Here is a 15,709-nt window from a genome sequence, read left to right as displayed (position 1 = left end):
ATAATCAGTTTGTTTTTGATTTTCACATACATATATATATATATATATATATATCAGTACTTTTATATGTATTAGTACTTTCTGTACATATGGTGTAAGGACAGCTGTTACGCATGTTTCTGCATGCTACCACTTCAAAAACTACTAAAGGAAGAAAAAGGCTCCAAGTCCTGAAATTCTTCAATTACATTAGATTGTGCTTCAGATTGATTAAATAGATAAAAATATTCAAAATGGTATGTTTAATTATTGCTGTGATGTTACACAAAATTCTTTTTTTCATTTGTGAAAGTGTTATGAAAAATAATAGGTTCTACAAATTCTGATCCTTACAAGATGGCTGAAAATACTGTAGTAGGTTATTCTAACCAGTCTTTTTTTGTTGTTTAGGCAAACACAATCCTTCCTCATTCTCACAGCCATCACCTGCACTGCTTACCGACGTTAATGAACATGGCAGCATCTTTTGACATCATGAAAGAGAAAAGACTGTAAGAATTCCAAGTTGTACTAAAAAGCTAAAATACATGCTTTTTCCTGCAATTGAATGAAAACCTGCATTACAAACTTTCTGTTGGTTAAAATAATTGCTGTCTTTAAATACAAATGCATCCACATATAAATGCTCTTTGGCTCATGCACTAGAAACTTTCTCTAGTAAGATTCCAGAAGTATATTACTCTAACAGCTTAGTAATTTAGAAAATTCTCATATTTTTTTCAGAACGCTTCTGCATATGCTGCAATATTTTTCCAGTGTAACTTTCCTAAATGGACTATAAGCTGCTGTTTGACCAAACAACATCTGAATCATGTTCTGTTTGTTTAACATCTCTATTGTTTCATATTTCTCTTTTTGGCATTTTGATATAATTAAAGCTTCTAATCTAAGAATGCCTGTGCCAACTTTTCTCTTCAGCTTTTGTTTATCTATAGGTAATTAAACAGTAATTGACCAAATCAGTTAATCATTATAGGTGTGAGCAACATATAAAATAGGTACAGATCTGTTTCATGGATCCTTTTTCTTCAGCAGAAAATTGTCATTGTACAACAGTACCTTTGTTTAAAACTTTCTGCTGCTTTATTTATTGAAGTTTGCATTGTTTTTTTTTTTGCAGTTCTTTTAAATACCACTTAACTATAAGAATGACTAAACAAATTTTATAGAATGTAGTGCAGCATACTGCAGTGGCATGTTGTTAAGCATTATTAGGAACTGTATGGAACTCATGCTAAAAGGTGTATATGCAGGCATATGATTTGAAACGAATGTTTACAGAAGCTTCTGGCTCCTTGTTAAACTAGAAAAGTAAATTTTGTCATTTTAGATTTTTTTTTTTTACATATTTTTAAAGAATTTCTCTATCCATCTCTTAATCTTGCAATTTAACCTCTGAAGTTAAAATAAAATAATGGCATTAAATGCCATCTCCTGGGTACTTAACATTATTTAAGCTACTTGAAGAAAGTCATTTTTTTAGATTCCAGTTTCCTTAAAACGTGTGCCTGCAACTCAGGGCTCTTATTTGCATTTCTTTCTAGACTATTTGAATTCTGTTTGTATTTTTTTCTTCATATAGTAAGTTATAGGAAGTGTTTTTGTTATCGTTCTTGCCATTCTTGATCTGGCTTGTCAATTCAGTATTCTGATAAAGTATCATAACTTCACATTTTCTTTTGTGTTTTTAGTGATAAATTACAAAATCTTTCCAAACTGCTGCTGTAAAATGGTAAATGCTACTGCAGATTGCTTCCAGAAAGCTTCTGCCTGTTTTTCTGGTTTTGAAGGTTGATGTCACCAAAAGATTTTGGTGTTTGAAGACAGTCATTTTTGTTAGAAGAAAAATATTTTGTCAATTGCATTGTTTCATGCTCTGAAAACCTGTAAGCCTTTTCATATATAAAATTTATGTAATTTAGATGAACAAATTTACAGGTACTTATGTATTTGAAGATGTACAAAGTTGAAAACATTTTCCTCTCCTATGAATTTTTTCCTTATAGGAAAGACAGGCTTACCTCCTAATTTTTATACTTCATTATTTTATTTGCTTGGCACTGTTTAGTAGTAGCAGCATTTTTAGGTTAACTGTTCTGCCCTCATCAGCTGTCATTTTTGTTTCTTTCCTTGGGAATTTTCTTACATGGTGTTGCTAAGCTGTTCAGGTATATGGAGGAAGAACGATACTTCTGATAATACACTGCTGTGTCCTCAGGGTTGGATTTCATGGGAGAAAAGAGGTTAAAATAAGTATTTCATTAGACAAAGTCAAAGCTAGCCCCCTCAAACTTACATTGCAGCATGTTGATCTACAATGACATCTTAAAATACTTTACCAACTTAAGTTTGCAATATGTTCTAGATTTATGTAAGTCCCTTTCAACTGAACTGTTCTATTCCTCTGTGAAGTCTGAAGAGCACCAGTAATATCAGTGCAGCAGAAAAGGTGTTAGTAAGGCTCATTCTTCAGTACCAGAAATTCTCAAAGATAATTCTATGTAATTTCAATACAAGACCAAAGTTTATGAACGTATGAAAACTTGCATCAGGATAAGTATTGTCTCTTTCTTGGCTTCAGAATTGTTAGTGAATTCTTTTTTGAGCTACGCTTTTTTAACTTAGTATGTAGCACTGGAGTTGTTTTAGTTGGATAACAGTTGTCAAATATTGATTGTAGTCTTTTTTTTCCAATCAGACGAGCAAGTGCTGCGCTGAACTGCTTAAAACGCTTTCATGAGATGAAGAAAAGAGGGCCTAAACCTTACAGCCTCCATTTAGATCATATTATTCAGAAATCAATCTCAACACACCAAAAAAGAGATCAATACCGTGTGCAGAAAGACATCTTTATTTTAAAGGTATTACCATTGCTGAGCCTTCAAAACTAATTTGATGTATTTTGGAGACTTAAGTTCCACCCTATCCTCCAGCTTTACTTTCTCATATAATTGAGTCATTTATATCCTGTTGTTAGATTAATAATGCAGTACTACAACCATACAATTTACTCAAAGATGCAAATTACTTTGTTACATGAACATTAAGTGTATCATGCAACAACAGACAACAATGATGCAAGGAAACTTGATGTAACTTATGTGTTCCAGGATACAGAAGAAGCACTTGTAATGAATCTGAGAGACAGCCAGGTTCTCAACCATAAAGAGAACCTTGAGTGGAATTGGAATCTGATAGGGACCATATTGAAGGTGAGCATAAATAGAGCAGGATAGTATTTCTTATGGAATTGTTTGAAAAAAAAACTGTTTCCCTTTCACATATGAGCTTTGATTTCTAGAATTAATTCTATACTATATGCCGTAATTTGTTCTATTTCAGAAAATCAGAATGTTATGGATTTAGTCAGTATTGTTACAGTCCTTGTTTACAACCCTTAGACTGTGTGAATTTAACTGTAGTGTTTTTTCCACAATTTTCTTAATAAGCACATAAAATTTATATAACTTTATTTGCTAGAAATAGACTTTGTAGAATGAGATGATAACTTTAAAGTTACTAATACTTCAGACTTCAGTCCAAGCAGAATACTGCCTTGTTCCGTTTCATAGAAGCTTTTTTTTCATATAACATGAGCTGAAGTTTGAAGGTTGGCGGTAGGTTATGGATCAGGCTTAAAACGTGTAGACCAAGCCACATATGAAAGCTTCATTAATTCAGTCCTATAAGTTTTGAACTAATAAAATTAGTCCCATAGCATCAAGTTCTTTACAAAGTTAATTTGTCTGTACGAAACAGTTCCTAACTGGAAATACCTCTGATAGGGAGGTCTTTATCTTACATATATTTAGTGCACAGCTTTTAAGAGACTGTCTCTTTTTGAACGGAAGAATTCCTTTGAGTAAGAAAACTTTGAGACAAAATAACTTCTGTCATTTTGTGTCAAAGCTTTCCTTCTGTTGTTGCCCCCAAGTAGTGTTTTCTTAATGTCTTTTTTACTATGTTGTTGTAAAGATGGTGAAAGTAGAAAAAGTACTCATGATGACAGACATAAACAAAACAAGCAAACAAAATACGCAAACCACAAAATGTTTCTGTATTTTCTCAGGGACTGATTGAGAAAGCAAGAATCTGTCTGCTATTAAAACCTAAATATGTAGCCTTGCTCTGCTGAATTTTGCCTGTTAATATTTTTTTACAGTAACATCACTAAATTTACATTCACTGGATAATATTTTTGACTCATTAATAAAGGTATTCTCAATAAATTGTTCTTTGAAATCTCACTTTTAGTTAGCCTGTGTAGTTTTTTGATAATGGAAATCTTATGTGGATGATCATGAAGAAATACTTCTATCCTGAAATGTAAGAGCAGAAAATCAAGGTCAAGCTGTTGGTTTCCCTGCTGTCTCAGACCTCCTCTGCAGTGTATTTTACAGTGCCCTGTCAAACAGTTTTAATTGCCTCAAAATTAGGGTCTTATGTCTTTCAGAATGAGTAGTTACTGTGTTTTCTGGTTAAATGCTAACCACTTCCCTTCTTGCTGATGTTATCTTAGTTCGCATTGATGTTGTGTAGTTTATCAGAGCTGTCCATCTGTAGTCCCTGAATGAACAGGACCAGATTCCAATGTTCAGATTGCCACCTCCTTCCTCCCAGCTGTGCCACAGCCTTATGGCTGTGGAGCATTGCCTTTCCACCACCTTACTACTTATTTCTCATATGGTCTCTTACTGCCTTTTTACTTGCTTAGCTTGCTGTTTAAACTGCTAAAAGAAAGGTGATAGTGATCAGGATGGAGGGAATAAAACTATCTACAGAAGAGTTTAAAGACCATTTAAATAAGCAGTATTTAAGTGAATGGTAATTTCTGAAATAAATCAGATTAATAGTGAGAACAAGAACAAAAAGCCAAAACGCAATTTCCCCATTATGCGTATCAATTTTTATTTACAGAGAAGAAGCTGACCAAAGTTGTTTCTTTCATTAGCATGTCATACTTTGCTGTTTTCATTAGAATTGTGGACTTGTACACATAGCATGCTCACAACATTTCCACTCCTCTAGAAAATTTAAAACAGTTACTGGAGCAAGAAGTGTGGGCTTTTCAATAAAATGTTTTTTTTTTTTTGTAGCTAACATTAGATGCAAAAAAACTTATGTCTTTAACTATTAGGTGAATATAATAGAAATGAGTAAATTTTAGTGACTAATTAAGGACTGATGTACAAGTTTGATATAATCCTGTATTTGCTGTTTTTCTAGTGGCCAAATGTAAATCTAAGGAACTATAAAGATGAACAATTGCACAGGTATGTAAAAAATTATGTAGACTTCCTTTGAAGTAAGCAAATTGGAAAGCCTCGTTTTTATAATTGCTATAAGCTATACCTTGGATATGTCACATTTCTAAAATTAATGTGAAGATGAGCAACAAAAACAAAAGTTAGATAATTAGGTTGTAATATTTTTGCATTAAATAAATCACTACATCTTAAAGTATTTTTATTTATGACCCAACAAGAATAATACAGGCTTCACAAACGCTGTTTAATTCTAAATCTTAAAATATTACCTCTGACTTTTAATACATTAGTGTTTGATATCAACACTTTGGCAGAATATACCCATAAGTGTACAGTTGTACCACTGCAGCTTTCATCAAAACCTAAGAGGAAGTTGTTTCTAGTTGCTATTAATAGCAAGGGAAGTGCGTGTGACTTGAAACAAATCAGGAAAAAAAAAACAAAACAGCACAGTGCAACTCAGGTTTCTTTCACGTCTGTTGGCATTAAGGCATTTCTATTCGTGCACATGTGGTAATCATGTTATAAATTAGTTTCCATTTGTCACTTTCAACATGTACATCAAACTGATTTGATTTAAATTATTTTGAAAAGTAGTTCTGTATTGGTAGGCATGGAAATCCTCTTTGCAGAGATTTGAGGAAAAACCTAAAGCTAAAACGTATCCTGAAAGGCTCACGCTGCTCCATTTTACTTTCTTTATTAAAAAGTAATTGGGCTACTCTTTTATAGTGGTCCCAGCATAAGTTGTACTCCCATTGTGTAATCATAGTCATAATTTAATTTTGCATTTATAGTTTTTTTTCCTTTACGTGAATATCAGTTGCTAATTTGTTCTGGGTGTTAAGGAAATATTTACCAATTTGGTGGTTTTCTAATATTCTTCTGTAAATGAGTGTCTGTAGTCCTGGCTGTGCCACCCATCTCCACTCCTATACCTGCTTACTTGCCTACCTGGGACAGTATTACTGTTTACTGTGTTTTTACTGCACTCAGTAAGAGTTCAGTGAGAAAACTGGAAAACCTAGGATTGAGTTACTATTAAACTTCTGGTGTTGGTTCATCCTTTCTGCAGGGTTGTGGGTTACATGCTTCTAACAGCTGTAAAATGCTGTTCTTCATGTTTAATTAAAACAACACTCCCAAACTTTTCTGGTTTTACTGCTGATCATAAAACTTTTTCTGCAACATTGTGTTTTTGAGGTATAAAATAAATTGTCCTTCCGTACCTTGATTTTTTTAATGTCTTATTTTTCTGTTAGTGTTTTTGTGATGATCTTACGGCTATTAAAGTGAAAATACAGGTATTTTTGTATAGATTCTGTCATTTCAAGGAGAAATGTTAATGCGCTGTACATATACATGTATGTGTAAATATACATGTACTCACATAATACAATCATATAATCATATACTCATATAATACAATCATATATGAATGCGTGCTGATAACTATAATGCGTATTTCACTAATAAGAAAATGAATTACACTTTGACAAATTTAAAGAAGCTCTCAGATTTCCTTTAAAGTTAGTCTTACATTGGACTTCAAACAGTGGTTTACTTTTTAAACTAAAGACAATGCTTTAGTTAAGCTTCCTTAATGCTTGACATATCTACCTTCAGACAACGTTGTGCTCTTATAAAGCACAAGTATGTTTGGTTTTTGACTAAGAATTGGCAGGGGGAAGCTCTGCTGAAGATTTCTACAATGCAGCATTCAGGCTATATTGTTCAGTGTAATTTCAGTCAAACTGACAGTCTGCATTTCACATCATTGCATTATGTTTCAAATGCTTAAATGAGGTGAATGAAAATACTGTTGCTGAATAAATATGGCAGAACATAACATTTTTTCACAGTAGTACTAACTATTGTAGCTGAAGAAAAGTCATAACACAGACTCTTTTTTAGCTCTTTAAAAGTCTAAATAGAACAGTCTTTGAAGATCGCCACTGGATAAAGTACAGCAGAATAAATTATAAGCATGAGTGAGAAGGAAGCTGTTTTTGAAGGACACAGATTTTAAGTTCCTGTGCTTAGTGCAAATCATGACAGAAAACCCTTTGAAATGTATGATACAGCTACATTTCTGAAATTGGATAGACTCAGTACTGATGCCTGCTACTCTCTTTTAATAACTTCTGAAAAAATTTTTGCCAATAAGCTAATTTAATGCTAAAATATCTTTAATACTGCCATCATTTTGTACTCTAAGGGACTCCTTTTCTTAGAGAAAAATAACTTTTTTTTTTTACTTTCCTTAGGTTTGTAAGAAGATTACTATATTTCTACAAGCCTAGCAGTAAACTATATGCCAATCTGGATCTGGACTATGCCAAGGCTAAGCAACTCACTGTCGTGGGTTGTCAGTTTACAGAATTTCTTCTTGAATCAGAAGAGGTAAGAAATTTTCAGCTAGAAGATGAGAGAGTGAATAAGCTGCCACGTGAAGGAAGAACTTTCAAGAGAAAATTCTGTAGACCTAAAGTCTACCGCAGTTTTTATTAAACCTAAAATCATCAGCATAATTAAGAAAAAGAGCTTAAAATTGTGAATTCATTAGACACTGGGGAGGTAACTGTGTCTAAGTGATTTTATTAAATAGTTTTATTGAATGCAGCTTAGGTTTTGTTTTGGTTTTTTTGAAATTTTTGCTTTGTCTGTCCTTTCTTTACCTTCTTTATTCTTGTGTGCTATGCCTTGGGCCAGAGGACCAGGAGAAAATGCCTTTAAACAATCCTTTTCCTAAAAAAACAGAATTGCTCCTGAGATGTTTCCAAGCTGAATTTGTTTTGTTTGCATTGAAACCTTTTTTAGTCTGAATTCGTTGCCAATAAACACTTCTATTTTGTACCTGTGTTGTTTTTACATTTAAAAAACTTAGTGACAGATTTTGATTTAAACAAAAAAAAGTACAAGTTCTGTTGCTAATAAATACTGTTGCTCTTTGTTTCCTTAGGATGGACAAGGTTACCTGGAGGAGTTAGTTAAAGATATTGTACATTGGCTCAACACTTCTTCAGGAATGAAACCTGAACGCAGTCTTCAAAATAATGGGTTACTAAATACGCTTAGTCAGCACTACTTTCTGTTTTTTGGTACTCTTTCTTGTCACCCTCATGGAGTCAAGATGCTTGAAAAATGTAATGTGTTTCAGTGGTGAGTGGTTTTATTCTGTTTGAATTAGGCTTACAAGTATAATCATTATGAAACTTGTAAACTGTGCATGAGGACCACTGTCTATAAGGTTGGAAACTTCAAAATTCTAGTGATTATTTAAGTAGACACTCTGCAGTTGTGGAGTGGGGTTTTTTGTTGTTTAATGGCAGTGTGGAGTGGCTTTTTGTTTTGTTTTCTGAAGATCATAGAATCATAGACCAGAGAAGAGAGAAGTAAAAGCAAACTGAAAACTTCTTCCCCTCATCTACTCTTCTACATCCACCCCAGTTTTTCAGTGTTTTAAAATGAGGAATTGTTTACAAAGCTTCATGAACATTTATTTTTGTACTCAAAATCACTAATTCAAGTGTGCTGACAACTGTTGCAGAGCAGTTACAAAATGAAAGCTGTTTTTTTCTTGCAGTTTAGTGCATTATTCTGTCCCCCTTTGTAACAGATGTAACAGTTTAAAGTCATTCCACTTCATGTGAGAACTTACTTTGTAATCTTCTCCATTTATAGAAGTGGAAGATTTGTTCAGAGCACTTATGTTTAAATTGTTAACTGGGTAAATAATTGGGCTTAACTGGATTCAAATACTGATATTTTCTTTTTTTTTCCCTTCCCCAGTCTCCTCAATCTTTGTTCCTTGAAGAACCAGGATCACTTGTTAAAACTGACTGTTTCTAGTTTGGATTACAGTAGAGATGGCTTAGCGAGAGTCATCCTCTCTAAAATCCTGACAGCGGCTACTGATGTAAGTTTGATTCAATTTATGTACCATTGTTATTTTCAAGTAGATATTTTTTTTGTTTTTCAACATGTGACTTTGTTTTTAAGATTTTTTTTATATTATGGAATCACAGCATGATTTGGGTTGGATGGGACTTTAAAGATCATCTAACTCCAACCCTCCTGCCATAGGCAGGGACACCTCCCACTACACCAGGCTGCTCAAAGCCCCATCCAGCCTGGCCTCGAACACTTCCAGGGATGGGGCATTCACAGCTTTGTGGGGCAATCTGTTCCAGTGCCTCACCACCCTCTGAGTAAAGAATTTCCTCCTAACATCTAATCTACACTTACCCTCTTCTAGCTTAAAGCCATTCCCCCATGTCCTATCACTGTACCTCCTGATAGCTTTCCTGTAAACTCCCTTTAGGTACTGGAAGGTTGCTTTAAGGTCTCTCTGGAGCCTTCTTCTCCAGGCTGAGCAATCCCAACTCACTCTGCCCGTCCTCACAGGAGAGGTACTCCAGCCCTCTGATCATCTTTGTGGCTCTCCTCTGGACTTGTTCTAGTACATCCATTCCTTCTTGTTCTGGGGGCCCCGGAGCTGAATGCAGGACTCCAGGTGGGGTCTTGCAAGAGCAGAGCAGAGAGAGAGAGTCACCTCCCTCACCTGGCTAGCCATGCTTCTTTTGATGCAGCCCAGAATATGGTTGACTTTTGGGGCTGCAAGAAAACGTGGCCAGCTCATGTCAACCTTCTCATCCTCCAGCGCTCCCAGATGCTTCTCCTCAGAGCTGCTCTTAGTCCATTCTCTACCCAGGCTGCATTTGTGCTTAAAATTGCTCTCATTTATGAAGAGATTTGAAGTCTTTAAATATGTAAGCCAATTATAACACTATTGTCTAGGTCATCAAACATTTTCTGATGGTTTTTGTATACTGCAAACATGCTGTTTTTTGTACCAGAATCCCATTTACATTACTTCTTGAACCTCTTAAACAGTCAGACTTTTTGATACTTTTTGAACATTAGATGATATGCCAGGGCATTTTTCTTTCCTGATTAGTTGACCTGCTTGGAGTTCCTAAAATTCATAAGGAAATACTGTGGTCTTTTTGATCTAAAGAGGAAAACTCCAAATAGAATGGACCATCTCTGCAACCAGAAATGAATCCACATGTGCATCTACTACAGATGATTTCATATATTGATGATTTACTTCCTTAAACTCTTTCCCAGCCACATGCGTTCTTATGGTGATTGAACTGATGGGATTTTGAGGAGAAAAGTTTGTTGAATACCTCTTGACAAAAAAGCAAAATGTTAACCTGTTGAAGAATAGTTTGGCAGTGTGTGGTGTAAAGAATGTTGCCAGTACCAAAGGGACAAAATGCCTATGCTTGGTGGAGTTTCTGGTCTGTGTGTCCCCAGTAGAAGATAAAAGCTTAAAAGCTTTTTTTTTATGGAAAGGCTAAAGTCTTTTAATTATTCTGGATTAGCTGTATTAACTAATTTAGTGGTATAAATGGTATATTTGAGCTACTGTAATTGGCAAAACTACAAGTGTCTTTCAGAAATTATTTATGAGATGGAAGGAGTAATCAATTCTGAGAGGATAAGATGCCAGAAGGGATATGGAAATATTGTACTGACATATTTACACGGGTGGTTCCATTAACTGCAGAGTAATTTGAAAGTAAATCTGCTTTAGGTGTTAGGGGAGGTATTTGCCATTTTCTGAGGTTTATGGTTTGGATTTCTGAAACAGTACTGTCAAAATATGGTACTTGTTTTATATGTAGCAAGCACGATACAGAAAAATAGAAATGTGGTCCAACTTATACCAATCACTCTTCTGTCCCGTAAGGAGAACCTATTTTTAAAAATTATTAGAACTAGCAATCTATCAGCTTGGTCAAGTGAATCTTAAGAATAATGAACATGCAGTTCAAATTAATCTCACACTTGCATTTTCTGTTTGATAAGATACAGTTATCTAAAAGATTACAGTTTTAATGCATAAGGTCAGAATTGCACTTACTTGCTGTACAATATGGACATTGAAAATGTATTTTCTGTAGTGATAAATCACTAATTACATTAGCTATTTTTCTTCTGGTCTCCTTGCTTTTTGCAGAGCTGCAGGTTGTATGCAACAAAACACTTAAGAGTGTTACTGAGAGCAAATGTGGAATTCTTCAGCAACTGGGGGATTGAGTTACTGGTGACACAGTTACATGATAAAAATAAAACTATTTCTTCTGAAGCACTTGATATTCTAGATGAGGCATGTGAAGACAAGGTGAGCATCATTTCCCTCATCTTTTCCCTTTCAATCTTTGTGGTATGCTACTTTAAGCTGTTCCTCATCCTCCTCCCCCCCCCAATAGCAAAGTATCCAAGAGGGTACTGATGGTTGCTTTTCTTCATAGTCCTTGATTGACTTCATAATAGTCATTTCAGCATGGGTCTACAAACTGCACTATTAATGGTAAGAAAAAATAGATGTTTGGATTACGCTTACTATTAAATACTAATTCACAATAATTCAGCTATTTTAATCATACTTTCTGTAAGGGAACCTATATCTAATGGCAGAAGGTACCAGAAATGGACGACATTAAGATGAGGTTAGTTTATCACACTTATTTGTGTGATAAACTTGTTACATCATTGCTCACAGATTGTTGTAATTGTAGTTTTCAGAATGTTATAGTGTTCAGATATGACTTATTTTTAATTATTTTAGGCCAATCTTCATGCCCTTATCCAGATGAAACCAGCTCTTTCTCACCTTGGAGATAAAGGCTTGCTTCTACTCCTAAGGTAAATACTGAATATGCTGTTTGACTTATAATGTGGAAACGAAGCATTTGGTTTGTATTCAAATTATGTGATATAAGTGGAGTGCTGATTGTCTGATGTTACTTTACAGGTTTCTCTCCATTCCAAAGGGGTTTTCATATCTAAATGAAAGAGGTTATGTAACAAAACAAATGGAAAAGTGGCAAAAGGTAATGCTAATTTCAAGCTAATGTACACTTAGGAGGAGGAAGGGTTTGAATACACGGGCTTGAGAAGGTCAAAGATAATGTTGTGCATTCATATAGGTGTATTTCTATTGCCAGTGCATTTATTGCCTCAGTGACTTAGCAATTTGCTGAAAAATATTGACAGGGACTTGGAGGTGCATGACTGCTCTGTATATGCATGCTTTTCATTTGACAAGGCCTTTTATGTAATTCTGATATTCCAGAAAATACTTAAAGGTGTAGTGACTTAATGAATTTCCAAGATAGGTAGTTGTAAGGTCTTATCCAGAAAAGTGTGGAAAGGAACACTACTTTTCAAGATAGCTGTCAGCTCTGGTTGTGGTAATTAAGTTAAATTCAGAACACACGAAGATAGAATTAGCCTATGTAGTTAGGAAGTAGATAGACACAAGGACATGTTAAGAAAAATACATCGTTGTCTGACTAAAGTCAGTAGTCATACATCATTTCATAATTTAAGTGCTTATTTTCTCAAGGTACTAGTCAAACATCTTGTAAAGGTCACAATCCTATGAGCCATTAGGTAGTTTTTGACTACTTTGTAAGCTGTTACTTCGCAGACTACCACGCATTTCAGTAGAGATTTTTCAGGTTAAAGTAAAAAGTGAAATATTTCCTTCCATTTTTAACTTTCTCTGAAGTAATTATGGAATCAGTTGACTCTGCGAAATCCTATATATGAAGTACAGTACTTTTGGTGAGCACCACATTCAAATTATAAAGAAATTCATCCTTCATTAAGAACTTCAATTGTTCCTTCCTTATAAAGTACCTTACTATAAAAAATAAACCACCTGAACATAGTGTGTCAACATTTGTCTATATTATTTTAGGAATATAACTTAAAGTATGTTGAGTTGATTGAAGAACAACTTAATGAAGCACTTACAACATATCGCAAACCTGTTGATGGTGATAACTATGTTCGTCGGAGCAATCAAAGGTAAACACTCACCACACGAATCTTCTTCATCTGAAAAAGATGAAGAGTAACTCATTGCATTACAATGCAATGTACCTTACATTAATGGAAAACTTCAGAATTCCTGAAAAAGGATATGGGTTTTTCTTCCTACCAGATTACAGCGACCACATGTCTACCTTCCAGTTCACCTTTATGGCCAACTGGTGCACCATAAAACAGGCTGCCATTTATTGGAGTCTCAGGTGAGGATAGCAATGATTTAAAATTTGAATGATTTTAGAGTACTGTAACTTTCTTTAACAAAATGTTTTAAGAGATGTCATTTAAACAGTCACTGCAAAATCAGTAGATTATGAAAGTCTCAAGTGTTTTGGGGCCAAAAATTTCATGTAAATTTCATGTAAAATTCTTTTTGGGCACTGAAATATCAGAAATACCTTGCACTATTTTTCTTAAAATGGCTAGTAAAAAAAGAAGTAAAGCAGCTTGCAAGTAGGAATATTTTTTTTAATCTGTGTATAAGAATCAGTTCTTCATTAATTAAATTGAATTTTAATGTGATTTTACAAAATTATGTTTTGAATTGTATTTAATAGTTGAAAAAATCAAGTGAAAAGTTATATAATTTCCTGTATTAAACTGAACACTACCCATGTAAAATCCAAATTGACCTGATGCATTCACTGGTTATGTTACATTTTTCCACCTTCATTACCACTGATATTAATTTATGCTTACTATGTCACAACTATGACTGTTTATTTCAGGGTGTGTACTTCAAATTAGTTCCTTGTTTGCTAAAAATGCAAGAAAACCTGTTTCACTGAGGTCTGTGTCTCATTTTTGATTTTTGTTTTTCTCCATCAGAGTATCGTTACAGATCTGAGTTACACTGTTCGTTCCCCAATGCTGGATAAGTGGGAAGGAATTAAGCAGCTGAAAGCAGCCCTTTGGGCCTTGGTTAGTAATACATTTACAATCTTTTTGCAGCTGTTTGACTTCTGTTACAACTTTTGATTCTGAAATATCTAAGCAAAATCCTTTTAAAAAAAACACTGTTTAGGTATTTTTCTCATAGAATGTGCCACTTTTTCCTCCCCGAGCCAACCTGGTATTCTGTACCATAACTGGAATAACAGATGAAGATTATTCACTGCAGCTGTTTTATTCTGAGCTTTTTTAGTTGTCACTTTTTACAAATATAAAGAACAGATTGCTACATGTAACAACAGTATTAGTATGAAGCCAGAGATTACAACTTGCTGTGTGATACATCTACTGTAGTGTTCCAAAATTCAAAATTTTTTGAGGAAAGTTTGTGCTGCTGTTGATTGCCTGTGAATATATGGTTATGACATCCTCAGTACTGTGGATAACCTGGAAAAAAAACAGTGTATGTGTCTACCCAATCTGCACTTCTAAAGCTGCTTTGCCACCTTAAGTGTTCATTTGCCTTTTTTCTGTCTTCCCCAAAATTTGTTTTGGAACACTTGTTCAGGGTGACTATTATTGGAAGACACTGTAGGTATGTAATAATATGCCTGTTTAAGAGGAATGTAAAATAAGTTTAAAGAAAAAAGTTATACTGCTGGCTATAGTAGAACTGGTAAACTGAGAAATACATAAATAGTTACCTGTGGCAGTCATAGCTGTTACAAGTATCCTCAGTCCTTCGCTGGATTTGGAGATACCAATGGCATGACTAAGTGATATTAAAAAGGAGGGAGAAACTGCTCTAATACCTTTAAGAGGTTGTGGATAGGAACTCTACTACTTACAAACAAAAGTGTTGAATACTTTACATCAACGGTGCTTCAGATCCCATCAAAATCAAAACTTATTTGACAAACTATTTTTTATTGCAGGGCAATATTGGATCATCAAACTGGGGTCTTAATTTGCTTCAAGAGGAGAATGTAATTCCTGATATAATGATGCTTGCCCAACACTGCGAGGTTCTCTCTGTTAGAGGGTATGTGTATTTAATTATTAAACAAAATCTGAAGATTATAGTTCCAGTAGGGTTTCAAATGTCTGTACTGTATTCACATGGATATATATTTTCCCACTGATTTGGTAATCAATTATTAAGGATTATTTATGACAGTGTTTGAGAGGATTCTCAGAATTGTTTGGAAGTTCAAAAGTACAAGCAAACAAAATTTGTGTGTGGGGGAATTATACTACTTTTTGCCTCCTTTAAAAAGTAATTCAAATATGTAGTGTATATCTCTGGAATTGATTTATTATTTCATCATTTTTATTTTATCATTTTTATTCTGAGTCTTTAAAAGACAGTATAAATTAGGCTCTTTTGCCTAATAGTGCTACTGTATCAATGTTTTAATTACTACAAAAAGCGTGATAGTTTCATTTTTGTATATTATATTTCTAAATGCATTTTGGATATTTTAGTGTACTTAAGTTTCTACTGATTTACAAATGAAAATCAGAAACAAAAAGTGGCAATTTTGTGAAGTTTCTTCTGAACTGTTTTGAAAGTTTCAAAAAAGGAGAAGAGCTTAGTTAAATTAGATGCTATTATTGTTGCTCTTTTTTCTATATATACG

At 34.1% G+C, this 15,709-nt stretch overlaps 1 protein-coding gene across 3 annotated transcripts in view; it reads left to right on the top strand.

The window, feature by feature from the left end:
- The window catches only part of RICTOR (RPTOR independent companion of MTOR complex 2), a 77,702-nt gene that overhangs the window by 45,048 nt on the left and 16,945 nt on the right, over positions 1-15,709 (top strand). For all 3 annotated transcript variants that reach the window (XM_038169931.2, XM_038169932.2, XM_072031675.1), the window contains 14 exons: positions 391-491; positions 2,699-2,861; positions 3,111-3,212; positions 5,227-5,273; positions 7,535-7,670; positions 8,230-8,429; positions 9,060-9,186; positions 11,299-11,463; positions 11,911-11,987; positions 12,097-12,175; positions 13,048-13,157; positions 13,294-13,381; positions 14,007-14,099; positions 15,005-15,111. In XM_038169931.2, the coding sequence (XP_038025859.1) occupies positions 391-491; positions 2,699-2,861; positions 3,111-3,212; positions 5,227-5,273; positions 7,535-7,670; positions 8,230-8,429; positions 9,060-9,186; positions 11,299-11,463; positions 11,911-11,987; positions 12,097-12,175; positions 13,048-13,157; positions 13,294-13,381; positions 14,007-14,099; positions 15,005-15,111 (1,595 nt within the window). The remainder of the gene's footprint in view (positions 1-390; positions 492-2,698; positions 2,862-3,110; positions 3,213-5,226; positions 5,274-7,534; positions 7,671-8,229; positions 8,430-9,059; positions 9,187-11,298; positions 11,464-11,910; positions 11,988-12,096; positions 12,176-13,047; positions 13,158-13,293; positions 13,382-14,006; positions 14,100-15,004; positions 15,112-15,709) is intronic.

This window comes from Anas platyrhynchos, chromosome Z, assembly GCF_047663525.1.
Source record: "Anas platyrhynchos isolate ZD024472 breed Pekin duck chromosome Z, IASCAAS_PekinDuck_T2T, whole genome shotgun sequence".
NCBI lineage: Eukaryota > Metazoa > Chordata > Aves > Anseriformes > Anatidae > Anas > Anas platyrhynchos.
This window is presented reverse-complemented; position numbering and strand designations above follow the sequence as displayed.